At 50.5% G+C, this 25711-nt stretch overlaps 1 protein-coding gene across 3 annotated transcripts; it reads left to right on the forward strand.

The window, feature by feature from the left end:
• Positions 1-98: 98 nt before the first annotated feature.
• Positions 99-23966, forward strand: CPA5 (carboxypeptidase A5). 3 transcript variants are annotated; one of them, XM_077997337.1, is made up of 13 exons: positions 99-486; positions 1119-1176; positions 1671-1879; positions 3045-3126; positions 5279-5413; positions 14848-14946; positions 16403-16504; positions 17699-17800; positions 18144-18254; positions 18678-18768; positions 22608-22807; positions 23142-23226; positions 23641-23966. In XM_077997337.1, the coding sequence occupies exons 3-13, from the start codon at positions 1764-1766 to the stop codon at positions 23826-23828; spliced, it is 1311 nt and encodes a 436-aa protein (XP_077853463.1). In that variant the 5' UTR covers positions 99-486; positions 1119-1176; positions 1671-1763; the 3' UTR covers positions 23829-23966. The 3 variants fall into 3 exon arrangements, with proteins under 3 accessions (XP_077853463.1, XP_077853464.1, XP_077853465.1); XM_077997338.1 differs by lacking the exon at positions 1119-1176; XM_077997339.1 differs by lacking the exons at positions 1119-1176; positions 23142-23226.
• Positions 23967-25711: the final 1745 nt, after the last annotated feature.

Consider the following 25711-nt stretch of genomic DNA (forward strand, 5'->3'; position numbering starts at 1 on the left):
CAAGTAGGCTATCCTATTGGGGGGTGTGGACATAGAACATTTCTATTATCACAGAAAGTTCTATTGGAAGCTGTGTCATAGAATTCTCAAAAATTCCTAACTGCTTCTCTCTCTCTCTTTTGCTCTTATTCTTTCTCTCTCACTCTCTGTCTCTTTTCCCACCCTTAAGCCAAGTACAAGGATAGTTGTCTCATTATTGGTGGCTTAAAATGATGTTTTTGAACAAGAAGATGCTGGGTACTTTTGGTGACTAGCACTATCTCTGTTTATTTCCTTTTAAACTCTTGAGCTATTGTTTAGCAATACACCCTTTTATCTCCATTGATACTGAAGCTGAATGTTACTTGGGTGGAAAGCATAACTGCTTTCTTTTCTACGTCCTTAAACCCTTTGCTAATGTTACTCTTTGAGAGTCCCCAAAGCCAGGGTTCTAGGAGAGTCTGGCATGTGTGAACAGCTGAACTACAAAATAATGGAGTAGGGCAGGTTGGTGGGGGAGCAGGGCATTCTGTCGATAAAAGAGCTGCCTTCTCTGGACACATAGCCGGTTAATTGGCCATTCTGAGATACTATGGATGGGGAGAGGGGGCTTCTGAGAATCGCCGGTGACAGTTAAGTGGCCTATTGTTGACGTCCTCTGCTGAATGACTTGGTTGGATTCAGCCTCTGCCTTACCCCCACCCCCTGTGGATTTTCTGTTAGATTCATCATTTGCCATTCAGGCATCATCTTTCACTTTCTCCTTCCAAGATGACTGCTTTGTGTGCTGGCCCCTGCTTTACTCCTGCTATTCCCACACTATAAAGGGAACTGTGTGGGGCTTCAGCAGGACTGAGAAATTGACTCTGCTGTCTGTTGAGAACTATAATAATGACTACGGTGACCTTCATGTGTAGCAGAAAACCCACTATCTGTGCTAGCACAATGATGACCACCTGAAGACAGAGAAAAGGGAATCTTGATTGAATTCCTTCTCATGCAATATATAGTTATTTCCTTTGTTCTCCTCTCCATTCTCTTCTCTCCCCTTCTCCCCATTGCCACTGGAGGACTGATCTCAAATGTGGCTGTGACTAAAAGTTAATGCCTTTGAAATAATAATACATTGCATTTTGCAGGCTTTACCAAGCCAGTTCACTCAAGTTGCCTCATCTATACCCCTCCAAACCCTGTGAGGTAGGGAGGGGAGGTATGATTTACCCCATTTGATGGATGAGTAAACTGAGATTTAGAGATTAGGGCAGCTGCCCCAGATATTTTAGACGGGAAGTGAGCACCCAGTCTCTGTCTCTAAGCCCAGTGGTCTTTCAACGGCGTCCACACCCTTATGTGTAAGGAGGATATAGCCCAGGGAAAGCATGAGTGGGCTAGGGGGAGAAGAAGAGCAAAAGAGAGGATGCTATAGAGGAGGGAGGAAAGGAGGGTGTCCCAGGGCTGCTGGCTACTCTGGTCTTTCTCCGGAGCTGGAGGCTTTGACGCTCACAAGGGGCTGCCCTGGCAAACCTGAGAGAAAAGAAAAGCTAAGGGCCTGTCTTCCTCCTTCTCTCTTCCCTCTCCCTTTCCCAGGAGAGGATGTGCTGGGTTGGGGCAGGGCAGCCCTAGCTCTCCCAAGGCCTGGCATGTGGGAGCCACATGCTGGGTGCCCCAGACAGCCTAATGCTCATTCTCAGGCCGGACCTTCCAGCCTCTAGGTGCTGTGCTGCCCTGAAGCCCGGTCCATGGTGCCCAAGGAAAGCCCCTGAAGCTCACCAGGAGGAAGACGCATGCAGGGCACTCCTGCAGGAGGGACGAGCCCTGGGCCATCCCCCATGGACAGGCAGACACTCCTGGTCTTCAGTTTGATCCTGGCAGCAGCTTTGGGCCAAATGAATTTCACAGGGTGAGTGGCTGCTCCTTAGCGGGAGGGAGGACTGGTTGGGAGGAGGGGACTGGATGTCCCAGCAGGAGGTGGCTGCCCCACTGGTGCCTGATCAAGGCGGAGAGTCAGGATGTGGGTTCCTGCCCTGAACTCACTTCCAGCTTTGCAGCCTCCCACTCTCATGCTCCAGGGCTGGCTCGTTGGTGGTCCTCCCCAAATGCACAGTTCTTAATCCAGAGTCCAGGAGGAAGCCCCGGGGCTCCAAGAATCCCCTGAAACCACATGCAACAGTTTTCCTATACAACAAGGGCTTCTTCAGGGAGGAAGCATGCATAGCTTTCCTCTGATTCTCAAGGAAGTTGTAGCCCCCACAAGACTATGTACCTCTACCAAAAATGGATGTGGGTGTCGTCCTCCTTTGAATGACAGGAAGTTCTAGTATTACACGCCAGGCCCTCTGTGGATATACTTTGAGCCTCCCCAAGGTCCACAGGTGGATGCCCCACCACGCTCCACAGTAGAGAAGGGGAGACACAGCAAGCGTAGAGAGGGGGTTCCTCACCCATGGTCTCAGAGCCAGCCTGTGAGGGCAGCAACCCCATCCCCGGCGTCACACCCCAGAGCCCACACCACAGGCCTCTTGGTTATGCCACCTCCCGCCCACCTCCATCGGGAAGGGAAGGAGCTCAGCTTCCTCCACGTCAGGTGGGGTGAGGTTATCTGATCTCACCTTCCGGGCATTGAGACAGACCATGGCCTTGGGGCCCCCACGCGAAGAGCCCTTGGGGTCACCACTGGTCCCCCCAGCCCCTGTGTCTACTCCTTTCTCCCCTTCATTCCTTTCATTTGACACACTGCCCCCGTCCCCATTCCTTTCCCTTCCTTCTTCCCCTGGCTTGGCCTTCAGTCCAGCAGTAGCACTGACAGGCTTTATTTAGCCCCTGGGGTGGTCTGTCCTTGGGGCTGGAGAGCTCACTGGCTCTAGGCTGAAGGACCATGTGCTTCTCAGAGCTGCCTGCGAGTCCCGGCTGCTCAGGGCTCCTTCAGCCTCCACTCGTGTGGTGCCTTCCAGCCTTCCCGCTCTGCCTTCAGCGGGGCCTCTGCTCCATTCTGCCCCTTCCAAGTGACACAGCCTTCCAGGGATCCTTCTCTGCAGCTTCCTCCGCCCCTCCCTGTGTTTTTCTAGGGACCAGGTTCTTCGAGTCCTGGCCAAGGATGAGAAGCAGCTTTCACTTCTCAGGGATCTGGAGGGTCTGAAGCCCCAGAAGGTGAGGACTCCTCAGGCTTGAGGACACCCCCCACACCCTCCGCAGTGGCTCACACCTTCAGCTCCTTGTCCTGCCCCCCTGTACCCCAAACCTGCCCTCCTGAGGTCCCTGCAAAGAGCACAGACCTGTGGGAAATCACATGTGGCTCCTCTTCAGGAAAAATCAGGGACACTTGCCCAGAAATTTGGGCTGCCTTTTTAGGCCATATCTCCTCTAGCCACCCAATCTCTCCTGGATAGGGAGCTGCTACACAACCCGTCAGCGCACTGATCTCCAAACAGCAGGAATTTCCTAAAGCCACACGGATGGCGGGGGGAGGGGGAGGGAACACAGTGTCTCTGGGTGGGATGCCACGTCGCGTGGAGATTGGACACGTTGGCCTCCCAAGTGAAACGGCTTAGCTTGGCAAACCTGTATCTTATCTGAGTTCGTCCCCGTCAGCCTGAGCATCTTTTCTGAGAACACTTGTCCTCTGCAGGTTTTCACAATGGAAAACATTTTTGTTGACTTTGACTATTACATAGAAGGGTTTTGTTAGGGGGCCACTGGAACCACCAGATATTTCTGGATGTGGTCAAAGCCCTTGCTCCTACTTGTCTGAGTGTCCCGTCGACTGGGACTCATGACGTTTTATGATCATTCTCTCCATTTTACTAATTGAAAAATAGGTGTTGCAAAAGGCTGACCTAGGGACCCAGGTCCGGCCTCTCCTACTTCTGTGGGGATGGGAGCAATTATCCTTCCCTTTCCTGACCAGGGCTCTTGTCCGTGTTCATGTCCCAGATGATGAGCGGCCTCATCTTGAGGACTCTTTAGGACTCTTGAGGTTCTCTGTATCCAGGCGAAGTTGCAATGAGTGTGAGTGAGGTGTGGAGGTGACAGGGCTTGAAATTAGGGAAAGAACCTCAGTGCCTTGGGGATTTTGTTTGTCGCAGTCTTTCCGCTCAGCCTTAGGGTTTCATTATGGAACTGGGGCCCTTTTAAGTGTATGGCAGTCCCTCCTGATTGACGGTCAACCTAAAACATTACATGAAAAATTTCAGAAAGAAAAAACTCATAAGTTTTAAATTGCAAACTGTTCTGAGTAGTGTGATGAAGTCTCGCACCTGCACACTGTCCACGCTCCCCTCCGCGAGTCACTTAGTGACCGTCTGGGTCATCAGACCGACTGTCACTGTGTCACGGTGCTTCTGTTTGTCTAACCCTTATTTGACTTGATAATGGCCCCGAAGTGTAAGGCTAGTGATGCTGGCATTTGTTCTAATTGCTCTATTTTATTATTAGTTACTGTTTTTAATCTCTAACTGTGCCTAATTTATAAGTTAGGGCCAGGTGCGGTGGCTCATGCCTGCAATCCCAGCACTTTGGGAGGCCAAGGTGGGCAGATCATCTGAGGTCAGGAGTTCGAAACCAGCCTGGCCAACATGGCGAAACCCCCGTCTCTACTAAAAATACAAAAATTAGCCAGGCGTGGTGGCACGCACCTATAGTCCCAGCAACTCAGGAGGCTGAGGTAGGAGAATGGCTTGAACCTGGGAGGCAAAGGTTGCAGTGAGCTGAAATCATGCCATTGCACTCCAGCCTGGGTGAATCTCCATCTCAAAAAAAAAAAAAAAAAATTATAAGTTAAACTTTATTATAGGTCTGTCAAAAACGTAGAGTGAATAAAATCTAGTATTTAATAGCACAACAGAGTGACTATAGTCAATAATAATTTAATTGTATATTTTAAAATAACTAAAAGAGTATACTTGGAGTACTTGGATTGTAACACAAAGAATACGTGCTTGAGTGATAGATACCTCATTTGCCCTGATATGATCATTACATATTATATACCTGTATCAAAATATCCCATATACCCCAGAAATATATACACCTACTATGTACCCACAAAAATTAAAAATTACAAAAAACCTGTATCCCAAGTCTGTATGTATAGGAAAGAGCATAGTCTATATAGGATTCAGTACTATCTGCTGTTTCAGGCATCCACTGGGAGGTTTTGGGACATCACACCCCTGTCCCCATCTCCTACGTAGAAAAAAGGTCTCTACTGGCTGAGAGATTCTCTGGATCTCTGGGGTCACCTACAGGATTGTGTGGCAGGACATGGAGTAATGCAGCTGTCTCTCTTTCCTTGGTGAACAAGGTGGACTTCTGGCGTGGCCCAGCCAGGCCCAGCCTCCCCGTGGATATGAGAGTTCCTTTCTCTGAACTGAAATACATCAAAGCGTATCTGGAGTCCCATGGCCTTGCTTACAGCATCATGATAAAGGACATCCAGGTGAGGCCCTGCCCCAGCAAGGGCTCTGCCTTCTGCCTGCCTTTCTGGTTGGGGCCCAATATGGAGGAGATGTTCTCGGGGCTAAAAGCGGACAGGTGGTTTCTGGGTCTCCATTGGTGTGTTTGTGAACATGCTGTGGAAGGAAGTGAGCCACACGCTTCTCAGAATCTGAAGCTAGGACAGAGTTCATGGGGGAAGCACTCACAGTGTGGGAGTGGAGAGGACGCCTGTGATGAGCCCTCCTGGGGAGGGATTTGCAGCAATAAACAGCAAAGGCGCGTGGAGAAGGGAGACAGGAGGATGTAGCTGGGGTCTTCCCAGGGGCACCGTGGGAAGGTGCCCCTGGATAACTTCTTCCTTTGCTTATCTGACCACTCCCTCCTGTTCCCGCTGTGTCTCAGCCATCCCATGCCTGGGGGAACGGCTTTACTCCAGAGGATTGGGAAATGGTGAAAGAAGCAAAGAGATCACTGGTGTGGTTGCCTTCCCCTGACCTCCACCGCATGGCTGTCTGCACAGGGCATCTCCCCCAGGCAGGATTCTCCCAGAGGAACCACTTTGGGAGAGCAGAACCGCTCTTGGGTAGGACAAAGGCAGCCTTCAGCCTGGACACCCCAGTCTCCCTGCTGCTTTCCCTGAGTCTTTTCTGAACATCATGAAATTCTGTTTCAATTGTTCTATTTGCCAGGATATCTTAAAGAGCCCCTGAAAGGTGCTGGCAGCACAGCCTCCTTCCTAGAGATCTCTGTGGGTACCACTGATTGGTTAAGCCTCCCTGGCTGCATGTTTCTGCAGCTGCTGCTGCTGGCCGTGTACCTGTGGAAGTGTATCCATAAAGATTCATTCCCAACCTTGTTGTTCGGTGCTAATCTCCCCTAAGGGCTCCGAGTGTGGGAACACAGAGCCTCCCGGAGCACACACACTTGACACTGTATGTCAGGGGATCAACGCATCAGGCAGCATTCCATTCCCATGCGAGCGCAGGGCTGGGGCACTTTGGTCCTTTCAAAGACCTTTATCCCTCATCAGGCACATCTGTTTCCCGCTCAACATGTGGGGGTGGGATATTTCTCTAATGAAATCCCCCACAAGCAAAAATGGGGAAACTCCCACAGACAAAAGAGGCTACCACATCAAAAGAAATAGAACTGAATTCTCATTTTTAGCCCAGGCCTCTATTTTGAAGTTTCCATTTCCCTGGTTCAGCCCCACCCTGGGAACTCCACAGCATTTGGCAAACAGACACACAGAGGTCTCTAAAAACTTTCTGTTGATTTCTGCACATCAGGGACTGCCCCAGAGTCCCCTCTGAGCCTCCCCCACTGGCTTTAGCCTGTCCTCTCCCCACATCCGCAGCCCCGAGTCCCTCTAGGGCTTTGCCCTCCCTTTCAGGAAAATGCTCTGACCTCTTAGCCTTGGTCCAGCCAGGCAGGATTTTCACCAACTCGCTCTTCCTGCAGGGATCAAGCACTCACTGCCATACTTGAGATCATATTTTGGCTTAGAGGGAGCTGGGGGTGGGGGTGGCTGGTGTGTTGATGTGTTGAGGGGTTGATGATGGGGAGGGGTCCAGGAGGAGGGAAGCTGAGATTTGCTAACAGGACTGAAAGGGCTTTGCACCCCTCAGGTTGTTGGCGTCCAGTCTTGTATTTCAGATACAGAGGCACGGGCGTGATTTTCTCCCTGTCCTCTGGATCCCCTCAGCCAAGTACTTGCCAATGTCCCCTGCAGGGTGGGCCTTCGGTGGTTGTCTGCTGAATGACTTGCTCAGTTGGGGAGTTCAGGACAGGAACGACCTTATTCACATGTGGGTCTTTGTTCCTCTGGCCCCCTCCCCTCAGCCAAGGTTCAGCTCCACGCTCTGTATCCATTTTCCTACCCCAGCACCCACCATAGGACTTGCTGCTTCATTAGGGCTTGATAAATGTCAGTGGAACAAATGGACATTCATTAGGAGGAGGAAAGGAAAGAGGAGTGGTCGTGTTTGGTGGCTAGGACCAGGCTGGAAAACCTCGATGCTGGTTTTCACTTTGGCCAGAGGCAGGGGAGATTTTGGAATCTTTCCCTCCCTCTGCTCTGTGATCAGCGGGATGCTTGAGAAACATGAGGCAGGGCCATTCATTCCACTCACAGACACAGAGAGCCCTACTGTGTGCTGTGCATTGGGCAAAGGGCTGGAAACACAGAGATAAAAAACCTGGCCCTGTATCCAGGAGAGCCGGAGGGTCGCGGGGGGCAGGGATGGAGGGGAGTAAGCCGGTGGTTACAATGGAGTGGATGAGGGGCTGATGGAGTGAGGGCGGTTGCTATGGGAGCGCATACAAGAGGCACTGCACGCTGCGCTTCTGAGAAGGCGGTAATTACGGTGCGCTGAAGAGCAGGTAAGGGGGGCTGGCCAGAGGAAGGGGGGCCCCCACCCCGATTGGCGATGAAGCCAGACCCCATCGCAAAGAGTGCCCTCCACCATGTGACAAGGTCAGGATTTTATCCCGAAAACTAGGGAGGAGTCACCGGAGATGCTTTGACATGATCAGATTTGCATGAAAACCTGGTGGTTTTCAGAAAAACCACCCTGACAGTGACAGTGTCGAGTTGGGGACAGGGCCAGGGAGAGACTGACAGGCAGGAGGGTGGTGAGGAAATTGCAGTGGGCCAGGCAAGAAATTATCTGATTCCGAGCGAGCTCTATTTGCATTTAATTTTTCTTCACCTCCTCGTTCTTTTCAGCCCTTTGGTTTTTTTTTTTTTCCCCCTAGGATGAGTCACCATGGAAAAGCTTCACTTGAGCAATCAGCTCTGTGGCTTTTAATGGCTTTTTTTCTGATTACAAAATTAATAAATATTCATGTTAGATAATTTGGAAAATAGTGGAAAGCACAAGGAGAAAACAAAAATCACCCATGCTCTGACCATCCACAGCAGAATACAATTGGGTGTAAATATTGCTTTGCCAATTTCCCTCACCCTAGTGGATCACTCTCATCACCATGCAAATAGAGTTGTTTCTCCCATTTACAAAAACCCTCTCTTGATCCCTTCCCTCTCCCCTCCAGCCATCACCCCATTTTTATGCTTCCCCATAGAGTGAAACTCCTGAAAATACTGACTCTCCCTGTCATCTCCATCCCTTTCCGCCAGCAGGCTGCCTATCCCCTCACTTCACCAAAGCTTCCCTCGACAAAGTCACACACGACTTCCAAATCCAACCCAATGGCCGACTCTCAGTGTTCCTCTTCCAACAGCACAACTGGTGGCTCTCTGCCTCCTGGAGTCTGTCTCTTCTCCTGGCATCCAGGACTTCTGTGTTCTGTCTCCAGCCCGCACCTCCTCTCCTGGATCCAACCGCCTACTCAGTGTTTCCACCGGGGGGTCTAATGAGCATCTCCAACTTTCCAGGTCCAGACCAAGTTCCCCTGGCCCTTCATCAGTGCCTCCACAGCCCTCTCTGTCTCAGGAAATGGCAACACCATCCTTCCAGTCACTCACACCAGAAGCTGGGAGCCATTCTTGACCCCTTCCACAAACCCCCCCATCAACAACAGATTTATCACTGCCTTCAGGATGGATCTTAGCACATCCCACACCAGCCCCTAGGGCCCATGCGCCATCTCCTCGCTCACCTGGGTTCTTCCATTCGCTTTCTAACTGCTCTCCCCACTTCCCCACCTTGACTCCTTATTACCTAGTCTCTAAACAGCAGCCAGAAGGGTCCTTTAAAACTATTGCAAATTCAAGCATGTTGTTCCTCTGCTTAAAACCCAACTCATTTGGAGTAAAAGCCAAAGCCCTTGCAATGGTCATAAGGCTTTCTTTTCGTCTTATTTTATTTATTTATTTTGAGACAAGATCTCGCTCTGTCATCCAGGCTGAAGTGCAGTGGCACAATCATGGCTCACTGTAGCCTCAAACTCCCAGGCTCACTCCATCCTCTTGCCTCAGGCTCCTAAGTAGCTGGGACTATAGGCCCACATCACCACACCCAGCTAATTTTTCTGTTTTTTTGTAGAGATGGGGTCTGACTATGTTGCCCAAGCTGGTCTTGAACTCCTGGGCTCAGGCAACCTGCCAACTTTGACCTCCCAAAGTGCTGAAATTACAGGTGTGAGCCACCACACCAGACTGCTCATCTTGTTTTAAACTGTACCCTTCTTCTTCCCCACTTCCCCAACTTCCTCTTTCCTTCCCATTTCACTCTTCTTGACATTTACCATTTTCTCATTGCCTATATAATTTAATTCTTTACTTCTTTCAATTGTTATCTGCTAGCTGAAGAGTACAGTTTTTATTTGTTTGTTTGTTTTGTTTTTGAGACAGAGTCTCACTCCATCACCCAGGCTGGAGTACAGTGGCATGATCTCAGCTCATGCCTCTGCCTCCCAGGCTCAAGCAACTCTCATGCCTCAGCCTCCTGAGTAGCTTGGCTTACAGGCACACACCACCACGCCTGGCTGATTTTTGTATTATTATTATTATTTTTTTTTAAGTAGAGACAGGGTTTCACCATGTTGGCCAGGCTGTTCCCAAACTCCTGGCCTCAAGTGATCCACCTGCCTCAGTCTCCCAAAGTTCTGGGATTACAGGCATGAACCACCAGAGTTTTTTTTGTTGTTGTTGATGGGGTCTTGCTATGTTGCCCAGGGTGGAGTGCAGTGGCTATTCACAGGTACAGTCATAGCGCACTGCAACCTTGAACACCTGGGCTCAAGAGATCCTCCTGCCTCAGCCTCCTGAATGGCTGGAACTCCAGGCATGCACCACCATGCCTGGCTTGAACAGCAGAGTTTTAAAGGTAGAAATGCTGTTGGCTGGTCTGAGGGTGAGTGGCAGCTCCAGAGAGGAGAAGAAGACAACAGGGAAGATTGCAGGAGAAGCCAGGGATGACAGGAGCAGTGATGGGCAAGACCCTGGGAGAGGTGGAGCCTGGCTGCATCATGGGGGTAGGGACAGAAGAGGAACCAGGCCCCTCTGTTGGGCCATATGAAAGGCAGGTGCCGACTGACTCACCCAGATGACCATTAGTGGGGGCTTTCTGCCCTCCAAGTCCTACAGAAGCTATCCTACCTCTGGAGAACCCAGACTTCCTGGTCCTGCCTTGTAATACTCCCTCACAGAGCCCTGGAGTCACCCCAAAGTTATTATCATCCTCCTTATCATTATCACCCTCCTCCTCCTCATCATAGCTAACATTCACTAGCATTTACTACATGCCTGGCAAAAGTCTAAGCATTTAGCATGTATTAGCCCTTCTAATCCTCATGAGAACATTGGTGTGTGTGTGTGTGTGTCTGTGTGTATGTGTGTGTCTGTGTGTGAGATGGAGTCTTGCTCTGTCACCCAGGCTGGGGTGCAGTGACTCAACCGCTGCTCACTGCAACCTCTGCCTCCTGGGTTCAAGCAACTCTCCTGCCTCAGTCTCCCGAGTAGCTGGAATTACAGGCGCCCGCCACCACACCCGGCTAATTTTTGTATTTTTAGTAGAAAGAGGGTTTCGCCATGTTGGCCAAGCCGGTCTTGAACTCCTGGCCTCAAGTGATCCACCTGCTTCAGCCTCCCAAAGTGCCGGGATTACAGGTGTCAGCCACTGCGCCTGGCCCTCATGAGAACATTTTAAAGTATATGCTAAAGTATGTGATAACATGACCTCCATTTTACAAAGGGGAAACTGAGGCACAGAGAAGTTAGTAATTTGATGGCGTTGGTGACAGGATCGGGGTTTAACCTAGGTCCTGCACCTTCAGACTCCACTCTCAAGCCACCTGTCCCCTCAGCGGTCATCATTGTTGTCCGTGTGGTGTTTTAACTTCGCCTTTTAGACAGGGAAGCCTTGTGGTTTGGCCTTGACCTCTGAGGGAGTCCATTCTGAAAACATCAGATGGGCAGCCTCCCCCCACGTCCAGTGCCACAGGACTGGATTTGCTACTGGCCACGTAGCTGCTACTGCAGATGTTAGTCCTGGAAGAGAAGGCCAGGAACAGGGGAGGAGAGGCAGTGGCTGCTGTCCCAGAGCCCCCAGCCCACTCTGTTTTCAGGAGCTGTGTCCATTTTGCATCTGTGACTGGGGTTGGGCTGTGAGAGATCCTGCTCTCACAGGAACTGGGGCCCCGCTGCCTCCTCCCCTGCCCAACCCGGGAGGGCTGTTCTTCCCTTAGGGCCCCCATCCTTCCTGACTCATCGTAAATTAATTCACACCGAGGTATTGCTTTCCCTGTCAGGTTATGGCTTCCAGCGAGGCAGATGGCTTTTACTTCTGAGTTGGTTGGTTTCTGTGTTTTGTTATTTTTTCCTGAGAAGCCTGACAGGGCTGTCATTAGGCATTCCTCCGCCTGTGGCCAGACCGCATTCTTCGGTCACCCACCCCCTTCCCTCAGTCCCAGGAATGGAGCAAACGCTGCTGCATTTTCCAGGCCAAGGCAGATTCCTGTTCCTGGAGAAGTGGGGCCCGCTGTGAGGCCTGAGAATTTCCAGTTTGAAAGAGGGTGTCACCTCCATTCACAAGGCTGTGAGGGTGTCTGGAAAGTTATTTGCAGTTTGGTGCTAACTTCCCATTTGCCTCCAAGCTCTTATGTGGAACAAAGGACAATCTCCTGGGTCCTGTCTTCCTGTGGGTGCCCCAGGCTGTGTGGGGAGAATTGGGTCCTCTAGTCCTTTTTTTCCCGATTTCTCCTCCCTGTCCTCCACTTTCACCCCCACTTCAGGCTTCCACCAGATCCTTGGAAACCCTTTGCCTTGTCCTCAAGGCTGGCAGGCTGTTCTCTTCCTTGCAGCTGCTGGTCACAGCTGATGGCACCAGGCACACATTGGTCATGGTAGGCTGTTGTGATTTGGGTCGGCTTCCTGAGAAGACAAATTCCTTTTGTTAGAGCTTCCCAGAAATGTTTGCGAAGGGCCAGAGAGGCCCCGGGCTCCTCCGGCCATGTCTAACTTACCCAGCAATCTCGGTTTTGCCCCTGGCCAGCCAGTGCAGCTGGAAAATATCACAACTGTAATTGCCTTGCATGGAGTCGGTGCTCAAAAGTAAAGTGAGCCCCAAACATCAATTTCCAGTCCCATTTTGAAATCTATGAACCTGAGCGTTGTGAGCAAGCCGACTAGGCCTCGGGGATGAGTGAGTCATTAGGCATTGCCTCATCCGTGGCAGGTGGGGCGGGGAGGCTGCTCTTCCTGACCGGGGTGGAAGACGCCACGGCAGCCATTAGGGCTTTTGGTTTTGCTATTAGTTATTCATTTAAAAGTTCTGGGCTGAGGCGGGCGCATCACCTGAGGTTGGGAGTTCGAGACCAGCCTGACCAACATGGAGAAACCCTGTTTCTACTGAAAATACAAAAAATTAGCCAGGCGTGGTGGTGCATGCCTGTAATCCCAGCTACTGGGGATGCAGAGGCAGACGAATCGCCTGAACCCGGGAGGCAGAGGTTGCAGTGAGCCAAGATCACGCCACTGCACTCCAGCCTGGCCAACAAGAGAGAAACTCTGTCTCAAAAAAAAAAAAAAGTTCTTACTTATTGAAGTAATATAAGCACATTGCCAAAATGTGAAAATAAAGGATAGAAAAAAATTTACTTCAAATCCGCCTTCTTCTATCTTAGCAGGCATTGTGAACATTTTGGTTTATATTTTTGTCATTTTAGTGTCTTAGGTTCTTGGGTTCTTCTCAGGGGTCCTTGATTTTTCATTATCGCAAAAAACTTTCAAATTGCAAGAATGGAGTTTTTAGCTGTTGTTAACATTTACATGCTCTTTCTGTCCACACACATATGGACACACACAGACATAAACATATCTGTGTATGTGTGTGTTTTTGTGCATGCGTGCGTTTGTGTGTGTGTGTGTGTGTGTGTGTGTTTAGAAATAGGGTGTTGCTCTATTGTCCAGGCTGGAGTACAGTGGTATGATCATAACTCACTCTCAATCATAGCTCACTCTAGCCTCCAACTCCCAGGCTCAAGCAGTCCTCCTGCCTCAGCTTAAGTAGCTGGGACTATAGGAATGCGTCCCCAAGCCTGTCTAATTTTTTAATTTTAATTTTTTGTGGAGATGGGGTCTTGCTTTGTTGCCCAGGCTGGTCTTAAACTCCTGGGCTCCAGCAATCCTCCTGCCTTGGGCTCCCAAAGTGCTGGGTTTACAGGCGTAAGCCACCATGCCCAACCTGCATATGTGTTATTACTGTTGGCCTTTAGTTTTGATAGTTGGCCTTAAGGAACCCAAGGGTATGGACTAAAATGCCTGGTTCTTGTCTCACCTCTGCCACTTGTTATCTTTGCCTTTATGTCCCTTTACCACTCCAATCTGCTTTAGCTCTAAAACACAAATAGCTCATTTCTGTTCTGTTATCAGGTCATCTGACCAGATCAAGTGAGATCATGAAGATGAAGCTTGGTTAACTAAGGCTCTAGCCCCAAATAAGTCATCGGCAAGACTTAGTTGTGGCCCAGTGCTGCAAACAAAGGGCAATTTGGGTTAATGAAGATGCTTTCTCAGCATCTTCAGTGGCAGAGGACCTGAGTACCTCCCACACTGGACAGTCTGTGCTGAATCCTGGGGTGCTTTGGCTCCTGGATGCCATTATAAGGGCATAAGCTGGGGTGAAGGACACTAGCTCATCTCACTGTGACCCAAGCAGGGAAAAATGTCTCAAGATTATGTAGGTGGTCTGAGCAGTGAGTGAGTGGTTAACCCAGCCAGGCATTATACTGCCCTCTGTATGGGCAGCGGGAAGTACCATGTAAAGCTTGAATGCTAACTCCACGTTGATACCCAAGGACATTGCTTTTGACTCACCCAGACCTGTGTTTAGGAGGTAAGTGAAAGACCATTGGCACATTAATCATAATTATTTAGACTGACTTTGGTCATGCCTGGCTTTCTGAATGGCTTGCATACCAGTTGTCTAGGCTATTTCCTGGAAGTGGAGTTAATGTTGGGGGTCAGAGGAACCCTCTGCTTCCCCCAACGGGGTCAGTGTGCATGGTTTGGCTTGGGTCCTGACTCAACAGAGTGCTTATTAAGTGCAAAAGCAATGTTGGCAGTAGACTGTGAGCACTCTTTTTTCCCCCCAAAACACCTTCAAATCCATTATTACATTTTATCCTATGAGGTGGTAAGGCAGATATTGCTTTCCCAATTTTCAAGCTGAGAAAACTAAGGCCACAGCAAGTTCCACAGCCAGTTAGTGGCAAAGGCAGACCTAGAACCCAGCTCTCTGGACTCCTTGCCCTGTGCTCATTTGGGAAATGGCAGCATGACTGCCAGCTTGCCAGGCAGAATAATTACCCAGCAATCTGGACCTTCCTTCTGTTGTGCAGTTCACACTCATGGTGGCTCATTCTCCTGTGTTGCTGCTGTCTTTATGCACAGACAGCAGAGGCAGGGCTCAGAAGAGGCATAGGCAGCCCAGCTCTCCCCTTCTTTTCCAATATGTGTTCCCCATCACCCAGGTGCTGCTGGATGAGGAAAGAGAGGCCATGGCGAAATCCCGCCGGCTGGAGCGCAGCACCAGCAGCTTCAGTTACTCCTCATACCACACCCTGGAGGAGGTAGGTCTGGCCAGTCAAGCTCTGGGCTCTCTTGTATCTTTGGTTCCCTTAGGGTTTCCTGACTCATGCAGAAACTAGTGAAGGACTCCAAGGTTATGGAAAACTGTGACTGACACTTGGGGACTGTACAACAGACATTAGTTCAAGGTCTCTTAGGCAGAGAGTCATATTCAAAGATGTCCAGAAGCCAGAATTCAGATAGAGGGGACAGTAGTTCAATTGTACAGCCCTAGGCAGGTACAGAGCAGAGTAATGGGTCTACTAGGCAGAACACTAAGTCAGGGACCCATTATGGGCCAGAATAGAGCAGGTAGAAGCTACCCTCATCTTGACAGAGCCAGAGCATCGCCATCTTGAACAAACACCACCATTCTAAGTCCCCTTTGATTAAAAAACTGCCTAATTCCAGTGCTTATAGTTAAAAAAAAAAAGGACAAAAATCATCCAGAAACCCCTCTCAGGTTGATTTCTCTAAAATAAACCTGTCCTTGACTGTGAAGCCACCTTTTGTGTTTCTTTCCTCTTTCTTTTACTCTTACACATATCCAGTCCTCCAGTTAGGGACCTAGGGCTCTCAGCCTCTCCGTGACCAGTCCTGGTGTTCAGTGGTCCCAGCCATGGGTGCTGGAGTATATAATATGAGGGGCAGGAAGCCAGGCACATTGGACAGTCATGTTTGTAGAATAAAAGAGAGGTGCCTTCACTTGGAGAAAGTTCATGATCACAGTTGCAGTCAGCCAGGGCAAGAAACTTGTTTATAAAGGAGAATGTACACAGAGGGTGCAGGGATGCCCATTCCAGAAAGGAAATCAAGGCACACTTCTCATTTTGCGTGTCAAGGATATGACATTCTTGATATCATTCATCTATTATCATCATCACTTTTCCCACTTCACAAGTCATGCAATAGAGAATCCATTTTCTTTCATATATTTGTTAATTTAATTACATGTATTGAAAGAACAAGAAAATGAAATAATACAGTCTGGCACTATTTATTGATGACAAAGATAAATAAAACAAGAACTCTGCGTTCAAGGGGCTTACAGTCTAAAAAGAGCAAGAAGATAAAAACATCATTACAAGGTCTGTGAGATCTATCAAATGGATTGAATGGGCCAAAGAATGGAGGCAAGAGAGAATTTCCAACCAGAGAGAGCCATGTGGGTCAAGCCTGGGGATTTGAGCAGGCTCAGCACACACTGTTCTCCCAGGCTAAGGCATAGCTCTGCACAGAGCAAGGAGCCTGGGAATCCAGCAAGATCACAACTCACTTCCTTTAGCTCTGAGGGAATGCTCTATTTTTGCAATTCTTTATCTGGTTCTTTTAGACCCTCTGAGGAGGTAGGAAACCATTGATGAGAGTGGGAAAGGGCAGGGAGAACATTCAGAGAGTCCCTGGTGTTCATCCCACTTCCTGCTTAACTGCCAATCTTACACGTGTCTTTCCTTTTAGATATATAGCTGGATTGACAACTTTGTAACGGAGCATTCCAATATTGTCTCAAAAATTCAGATTGGCAACAGCTTTGAAAACCGGTCCATTCTTGTCCTGAAGGTAAAAGCCAACAGCGTCAACCTGCGCACTCTACATTAAGGGCCTCTGGCATAAGATTGAGCTCATGTGGGGCAGTGGCTGGGCGGGAGTTTCAGGGAGAAGGACAATATGTCTACTCCTGTCTCCAGGTGACCCATAAGCTTTGGGGTTGCGGCATTCAGAGATCCACCCTTGTAGGTATGAAGAGGTGACAGTGTGGTGACCTAGCCTGTCCTTGGTCAGGAAGTAGGTGGGAGGATGGCTAAGGAGCTGGGGCTGCAGAGTGGCAGTTGTCGCCCTGGACTTGGGATGTGAGTGTGGGTGAGTTGGCATTCTATTACCTCAGTTGCTTCATCCGTTCAATGGGAAGAGAGGTACACAGAGGGCCCATTTGCTAATGAGTTCATCTGGCTCAGACAGCCCTGCAGATATGCCTGAGTCTATAGAGAAGCCTCCCAGCCCTTCACAGGAGCCACTGGAACAGAAATCAAGCAAACTCAGCACCCTGCAGCTCCCTGGGTCATGAAGGAAGTAGGAGAGGTGAATGCAGAGCCCATCAGAAAGCAATTCTTAGTTTGAGCCCAAAAGGGCACCCAGGAGTGTGGACCCTGCGGGGCGTTTAGCATCAGCTGTCAGGAAGGACAGGTGCTTGCTGCCGCTCTCAACAATTCTCTGGTGGGCTCTTCTGAACAGCCAAGTGGACCCACCTAACTTGGGATTTGACTTAACCTGTCCCTGCTTCCATTTCTCCAGGGGCCGTGGTCTTCTCTTTCTAATGCTGTCTGAAGCCTTGCTACTCAAAGCATGGCCCCTGCAAGGCAGCATCAACATCACCTGGGAGCTTAGTAGAACTGCCAAACCTCAGACCCTCCCCAGACCTACTAAGTCAGAATCTGCACTGGAATAAGATCCCCAGGAGACTCATGTGCCCATTAGAGTTTGAGAAACCCTGGTCTTAAGATACTTTCAATCCTGGGAAATTCTGTGCTTCTGGATGGATCACTTTGCTCCCCAAGGGCACCACTATATTTTCAAAGGCCCTCACAAATGTGCATTTTTGGGCACACGGACAGGTACCTGCACACACACCCTCTTACCTAGTGCGTAAAGCTGCCCCAGGCAGTGAGGATGCCTCGGGGGCCTCCTTCCAGGTAGCCCAGAGGCAGTAGCTGTCTGAGTTCAAACCTGTGTTTGGGGCCTGATTCTTTTTCTCAGTTCAGCACTGGAGGTTCTCGGCACCCAGCCATCTGGATTGACACTGGAATTCATTCCCGGGAGTGGATCACCCACGCCACTGGCATCTGGACTGCCAATAAGGTCAGCATGGACCTGTAGCCAAGGTGCACCCATGATGGGGGCTGTAACTAGGGGCAGCGACTTACTATTTAAGGATGCCTTCAGTTGAACAATTACACTCAGGGTGCTGTCTCACTCCTGCCCTTTGGGGCAGCCATCGTGCACTCTTACCTTTTGCAGCACAGAGCCCACATTGATCCCCTGCCTTCTAGTTGTTTAAAATCCAAGCCTTTGGTTCTGCATAAAAGATATACCTAAGGGGTTTCATGCCACCCTTTCCTGCAGCCACTGGCTGTGCAAATGTCCTGAGCCACCTCCCAGGAGACCAGTGGGGCCTCCTATCCCTCCTCACTCTTTCTTGCAGATTGTCAGTGATTATGGCAAAGACCGTGTCCTGACAGATATACTGAAGGCCATGGACATCTTTATAGAGCTCGTCACAAACCCTGATGGGTTTGCTTTTACCCACAGCATGGTGAGGGCACCTGGGAAGGATGGAAGGAGGGGGTCAGCTCTAGGGGGATGGAGAAAAGGTCACTGTACTTTGGGAACCAGCCCCTTCAGAGCCTCTTTGCAGAAGTCCTCACCAAGGGCAGGAAGGCTGCTCAGGTACTGCACCTGCAGCCTCTTGCCCTCTGACCTCTTTCTTGCTGCCCAGGGAAGGCCACTATTGGCAGCCTATGCCCAGCCTCTCCCCAGACCCTGACTTCAACTACACAGTATCTGAGCTGCATCCTTGGCCCAGCCCCATGCCAGCTCCATCCTGTCCTGGCAATTCCTTCCCTTTGCTCCTCCCTGCCCCACCAGGGTCCCCTACCCCCATAGGCCAGGATATCAGAGGCTCCCATTCCTGGGAATGGGCCCAGTGAATGAGGTCACCTGACCTGGGCTTTCCCAGAACCGCTTATGGCGGAAGAACAAGTCCATCAGACCTGGAATCTTCTGCATTGGCGTGGATCTCAACAGGAATTGGAAGTCGGGCTTTGGAGGTATGGCAACCTGCTGTCCTGGGGCAGGGTTGGAGAAGAGGTGTTGGCCCACGGCAGGTTCTCCCACTCAGTCAGATTATGTTGACTCAACTTGGGAGGCACAGGACAATGTAGTTAGCTGATATGCATGAGTCACGGCCAGGGACAGGCAAGCACATATCTCAGACTGCCGTGGGTATGGGAGAGGTTGTGTGTGTGTGTTGAATGTACACATGTGCTAAACCTTCATGGGAAACATTTAGGGGAGCCCCCAGCTCCTGAAATGAGGACTAACTACATGGGTCAAATCCTAAATATGACAGAGAAAGGCTTAAAGGAGGTACTAAGTAGCCTTGCTTGTTGCTCAAAATCCAGAGTTTACGGTGCTCCCAAAATATCCCTAGCCCTGCCCTGAAGGGAGCACAACACGAAGAAATGCCTCTGAGCTCTTTCCCTGAGAGCTAGGCCTGAAATCTGCCCTTTGGAGAGGCCAGGGCAATAGTTTCAAGTGTCCAATAGAATGACCCACTTTTTTTCTTGTTTTCTTTTTTTTGAGACAAGGTCTCACTCTGTCATCCAGGCTGGAGTGCAGCGGTGTGATCATGACTCACTGCAGCTTTGACCTCTTGGGCTCCGGTGATCCTCCCACCTCAGCCTCCCAAGTAGCCAGGACCACAGGTGTGCACCACCACGCCTGGCTAATTTTTGTTTTTGTTTTGAGACAGGGTCTCTCTCCGTCACCCAGGCTGGAGTGCGGTGGCGTGATCTCAGCTCACTGCAACATCTGTCTCCTGGGTTCAAGTGATTCTCCTGTCTCAGCCTCCTGAGTAGCTGGGACTACAGGCGCCCACCGCCACGCCTGGCTACTTTTTGTATTTTTAGTAGAGACAGAATTTCCCCATATTGGTCAGGCTGGTCTCAAACGCCTGACCTCAGGTGATCCACCCGCGTCGGCCTCCCAAAGTGCTGGAATTACAGGCATGAGGCACCTCCCCCAGCCAATTTTTGTATTTTTAAAAAATTTTGTAGAGACGATGTTTCGCCATGTTCCCTCGGCTGTTCTTGAACTTTTGGGCTCAAGGGAATCAGCCGCCTAGGCCTCCCGAAGTACTGGGACAGGCGTAAGCCACCACGCCCGGCCTCGAGCAAATTCTTTATCATCAAGGCTGGCTTGAGCCTGGTTTTTATTTTTGACCCATTACTTTATGACCCTGGTGCATACTTGCAGAGCTGTCTCATCCTAGTGAGGGGGAGGGGGCAGCTTTCTCCTGAGTTCCTCGGTGTTTTTCCCTGATTATCTCCCTTGCCATGCGAGGGGCACAGGGATTGGGAAATTGAGGCCTCCAGAAAGCTCAGAGACAGGTCCATGGACCCTGGAAATACAGCAATATGATGGGCAGGACAATTTGATGGGTCCAGTTAAGACAGAGATTCCAGAACAGACACAGCCCTCGGCCCCCAGACGTGGAATCTGCACTTCACCGGGGTCAGGGTTTGGCTCCACAGGGACGGTGTCATTGCTGTTGATAATCAGACCTACAGGCTGGTGTCCAAACCAAGGAGGTAGAACATTTAAATCTGGATGCCCATTGCTTTAAAAATCTGGCTTCTTGGAGTCTGTTCTCACTGAAAAATAAGGATGGCCCCTAAGCACTGAGAGTGAGGCCCCTGGCCCAGAGTGTGGGGGTTCTAACTGCTTTTGTAAGGGAACCAGACCATGCAAAATTAGGCATTTCCACCTCCAAATGAACAGACGCTTGCCTCAGCGGGGGCGTCCATGAGGCCCCTCAGCACTGACTGGAGTGAGTGCCCATGCACCCCAAGATAGGCTGGCTAGTAGAAAGAGAAATTACCTCTTAAAGAAAATAACCGCTGTGGGTCTCGCCACAGGAAAAAAAAAATCCGTATACACACAATGTACAAAACAATTATGGAAAAAAAGCCCAGAGGGGGCAAAAGCTCCCATAATCCCACCACTCAAAGATCACTGTTTTTAATAATTTACCATGTCCTTCCAGAGATTTCCCCTTGCTACAAATTACATTTTTAGAGAAGGAAAAATAAATAACTAATGAATCCATTAGCAGGTACTTGTGAAACAGGCAGACTCAGAGGACCTTGACTGTGAGCGTCAGAGATGCAGGCAGCTAATTCCCATTTGGCCAGGGGAAGATTAGTTTATTCTGCTTAGCTCACACCAGAACTAATGGCCTGAAGTGTTTCTCCATATTTGGGCAAAGCCACCTGGTCGTTGGCAGGGGAACGGCTTTCTGTGCGTGGGCCGCAAAGGCAGACAAAGCCTTCAACCTCCCCCGCTCTGCGCATCTGTTGCTGTTTGTCATTCATCAAGTGGAGCAGGTGCAGGAGCTCCCGGCAGACACAATAAACAAGGCCGCTGTTAGCTGGGCTGATTCCAGCCTGGGGGCTGCCTTTCACCCCCTAGGTCTGCTGGCACCTCCCCTTCTAACCAGGGTCCCCATCCCAGGTGAGGACCACCACACCGAGAGGGGGTGCGCTCCCTGGGCCTCTCTGGGGCCAGCAAGAGTGTGTGTCTGGGTTGGTGACTCAGGCTGGACGATTTTGTTTATGGTTTTGTTATTGCCTTAATTGAATGGCTGTGTAACGAGTAACCTGTAGACCATCCCTCCCACCCGTGCCTGGCCTCCCGTGCATTCTTGGGGAGGACCCGTGTGCTGCATTCCTAGAGCATCATCTGAAGTGGTCCATGGGCCAGCCCCCTGCCCCAGGAGTCAAGAGGAATGCTGTGGCCTCCTCAGGAGACTTCAGAAGTTGAGGCAATCCCTGATCTCTGGACGGTGCCACCATTCCAGGGAAGAGGAGTGAGAGGAGAAACTGGGATGACTCCTTCCAAGTGTGTCCTTAGCCTACAAAGTCTTGACCAGCTCAGTGCAGCCCAACCCTCCCCTCGGGAATAAGGGAAAAGCAGAGGAGGAGCGGAAGAGGAAGAGAGAGATGGGGTGAAGGCAAAGAATCAGGGAGAGATGGGAACAAATGGAACTTGGGAAAAGAATAAAAGCCCTGCTCCTCTTTGTTCGCTCCCTCATCTTAAGTCCCCAAGAAGAATTTTCAAAGACTTCTTTGCACTTCTGGCTCCCAGAACAGCCTCAGGCAACTATGCGGAACTATTCTCCCACATTGATTTCCCATGTCCCCAGACCCCAAGTTCATGGCTCACCTGGAGCCATGGCTGTGGCAAAGCTTGAGCTGACACTGAGTCTGAGCCCTCGACTGACGGCACACCCAGGAAGGATCAGCCTAAAGGTGTTGCTGCTCAGTAGGGGAAGCCAGGGTTGGCGCAGAGACTTACAGTTTCTTCTGGATGCAACTTCTGAGCCAGGCGCACCTTTCTAAAGGGACTACAGGACAAGCCGAGGGGGCTCCCTGCAGGGCTTCAGAACTGCGGGGTATGGTGTGGCTGCAGTCCTCTGACATTAGGTTGCAGCAGTAACAAATATCCATCCCGATCTCAGTGGCTTAACACAACAAAAGTTTGTCTTTCATGTGCACAAAGTCCAATATGAATAGATGACTCTCCTTGGCAGCTTTCTTCTAGCAGTGAGAGAGGGATCCAGGAGGCTGTTTCTATCTAGAATTTTTTTTTTGCTTCCAGCCACACAGACAGAAAAGAACATGGAGAAGTCACACTTGCTCTTAACAATCTCAACCCAGAAGTGCCATGTCATTTCTGTTCACCTTTTCATTGGTCGAAGTAGTCACATGACCTCAGTCAAACTGCAAAGGAGGCTGGGAAATGCAGGGGAACACATGGGTATTTTGTGAGCGCCATCTGTGTCGCACATGGGGATTCGACTCTTTGGGTGGCTTTATTTTACTTCCAGGAAATGGTTCTAACAGCAACCCCTGCTCAGAGACTTATCATGGGCCCTCCCCTCAGTCGGAGCCAGAGGTGGCTGCCATAGTGAACTTCATCACAGCCCATGGCAACTTCAAGGCTCTGATCTCCATCCACAGCTACTCTCAGATGCTCATGTACCCTTACGGCCGATCTCTGGAGCCTGTTTCAAATCAGAGGGAGTTGGTGAGACTGGCTGCTTAGGGCCTGGGGAGAAGAGACCCCTTCTCAGGAAAATCCGTATCTGTCATACTCCCAGAGGGCTCAGATTGTTACTCGGAATGCAAGGGTCTGGACCGATAGACCCCATGGTGCAGGGGAGGGGTAGGGGGAGCTTGCTGTTCTCATGTGTGATCAAGTTCAAAGCCGGAGATGCTGTGCTCCCTTCTCACAAGGGCCATCTCCACCTTCAATTTCCAGGACTCCTAAAGCCATGCTTCTCACCAGGTGGTGAGGGTGGGGGAGTGTGTGGGAGCCCTGGGGAGCCCCTGCCTTTCACCCTGCCGATGTCATCTTGCAGTACGATCTTGCCAAGGATGCGGTGGAGGCCTTGTATAAGGTCCACGGGATCGAGTACTTTTTTGGCAGCATCAGCACCACCCTCTGTGAGTGATTCTCCCCTGCCCTGCTTCAGACACCACATCCACCTGGGGTTGGCCGCAGGGCAGTGCTATGGATCTAGCTGGGCTGGCCCAAAGCTGCCTCCCAACCGGATAGAAGGGTAACGGTGGTACCCAGGCAGCTGTTTCTTGGCAGCTTTTGTGCACAGCTCCCAATGCCTGGCTTACTGCAAGGTTCCTAAGCCTGGTAGCCTGCAGGAGTTTTCTTTTGCAGGAGTAGAGAATGGGTTGGGTGCATGGCTGTGATCCCGGTTGAGGCCTGGGCAGGAAGCCCGGTGTGGCCTGGGGTGGGTGGAGGTTTGGCTTCCAGGGCCCACTTTCCACTCAGGATGCCTCCGTACCTTGCAGCCACATCCCCTTCTTCCTTTTGGAGTCACATTTTGGACTTTTTGTTTCTAGATGTGGCCAGTGGGATCACCGTTGACTGGGCCTACGACAGTGGCATCAAGTATGCCTTCAGCTTTGAGCTCCGGGACACTGGGCGCTATGGCTTCCTGCTGCCCGCCACACAAATCATCCCCACGGCCCAGGAGACATGGATGGCGCTCCGGACCATCATGGAGCACACCCTGAATCACCCTTACTAGCAGCACGACTGAGGGCAGGGCGGGAGGCTCCATCCTTCTCCCCAAGGTCTGCGGCTCCTCCTGAAACCCAAGTTATGCATCCCCATCCCCATGCCCTCATCCCGACCTCTTAGAAAATAAATACAAGTTTGAACAGGCTTCGCTGCCTCTCATGTTGGCTACCACCCCTATGGGCTCAGCACTGACAAGGGGACGAGAGAGCTTCTTCTCATTCCCCGGGGGAGCCTGAAATGTGGGGGAAGCCTCTTTATTCTCCATGCTACCTTCAGGAAAATAAAGGGGGTAGAGGCTGTAGCTTTTCTCCTCTTGCAGTGTTTTCAGGGCCTAGAACAGAGAAGGCACACATTGTCCCAGCATATTTACATTTTAAGATGCCCTGGAGAGGACAATGTTTGCTCTAAAGGAGAGCATTTCTGATGGGGGCATTTCTGCCACCTTGAGGGAAAGGTTGTCCCAGACAGGCCATCTCCGCCTCGGTTGGCTTCACTTCCCATGCAGGGAGGGGGCAGGAACACATTTTGGAAGTTACCACTCACCCCACAACCCAACACGAATGAGTCATTGGTTTATGACCTGCTCCCCCGGAGGTGTCCTCAAAGGCTCCCTTGGTCTTGGGAACACAGGCTCAGAGCTAGTCAGAGCCAGCACATCAAAGCACTGCATATCCAGGAAGAAGAGCTTCTCCTCATCCTCATCATCACCGACACCATCCTGGTTGTCATCCCTGAGCTGTGTTAAGTAGGCACTTCCCCCAAGAGAGTTAAAGGGGCACTCTTGTGAGATACTGAAGAGGAGCCTTCCCCCAGCCCCAGGCTTCCTTGTACCTTTTGCCTCTTCATTCCGCCTGCTGCGTTCTGGGAAATGATGGGACTGGCAGGCTGTACTGGGCAGCAGGGATAGCGGGGCTGTTTGCTCTGCCCTCAGGAAGGCAGATAACCCCTAGAAACAGGAAGAGCCAAATGAGGTTGTGTAAATCTGAGGCAGAAACATTAGTCGTGAGAGCAAGACTTGCATTTGCAAGAGCCAGGCTGTGTGTGTGTTTGTGTGTGCGTGTGTGTGTGTGCATGTGTGTGTGCATGTGTGTGCACGTGTGTATGTGTGCGTGAATGAAACTGGATGACCACAAGCCAACCCCTGGAGGACACGGAGACAGAGAAGAAAACAGAGTGAAACAAAAATATTTGTGTAGAAGGCATAAAAGTTATAATCACAGACTCCACTGTGTAAAGGTGTAACTTGCTTTATTTATCTCTAGTATATATTAACTTAGCCTCCCTTTCCATTCAGCCTGTGAAAGGAGATAGTGCTTGGGCCATTTGGTAGAAGAAGGGGATGGGAGATGATCAAAACCCCAAGTAAGGTTCATATCCAATATGGTGTCTAAGCAGCAAATGACTAATGGCTGAAGAAGGAGACTAGACAGAGGATTAGAGGCAGCCATAGGGGCCAAGCACTTCTCAGTGGTGCAGCTGTGGAGAGCTCTGAGCAAAGAAACAAGGTTGGCAGGTGAGGAGGCCTAGGACAGAGGCCGGAAGGCCAAGCCGGGGCTGTGCAGCCAGTGGCCATGGTGGCACAGCAGGCACTGGCTGGGCATGCAGATGCCCAAGGCCAGCTGTGCCACATGGAAGCCCTGAGGAAGTGAGGGTAATTAACCCCTGAACAACCCAGATCATCTTCAGGGGAACAACCAGCAGTGGAGGAGGAGAAAATCTTGATTTTGGCTGAAGTCTCCCACAGGAGACTTTTTTTTTTAAAGCTGGGATTGGTCTGAGTGAGCTAGAATTTCCAACCCAAAGTTTTCTGCTGCTAGTGGAAATTCGAGGTCATGGGCTCAGTTAATATAAGCTAGAGGTAAACAAAGCAAGTTATACCTTTGCACAGTG

The sequence above is a fragment of the Macaca mulatta genome, chromosome 3, assembly GCF_049350105.2.
Source record: "Macaca mulatta isolate MMU2019108-1 chromosome 3, T2T-MMU8v2.0, whole genome shotgun sequence".
NCBI lineage: Eukaryota > Metazoa > Chordata > Mammalia > Primates > Cercopithecidae > Macaca > Macaca mulatta.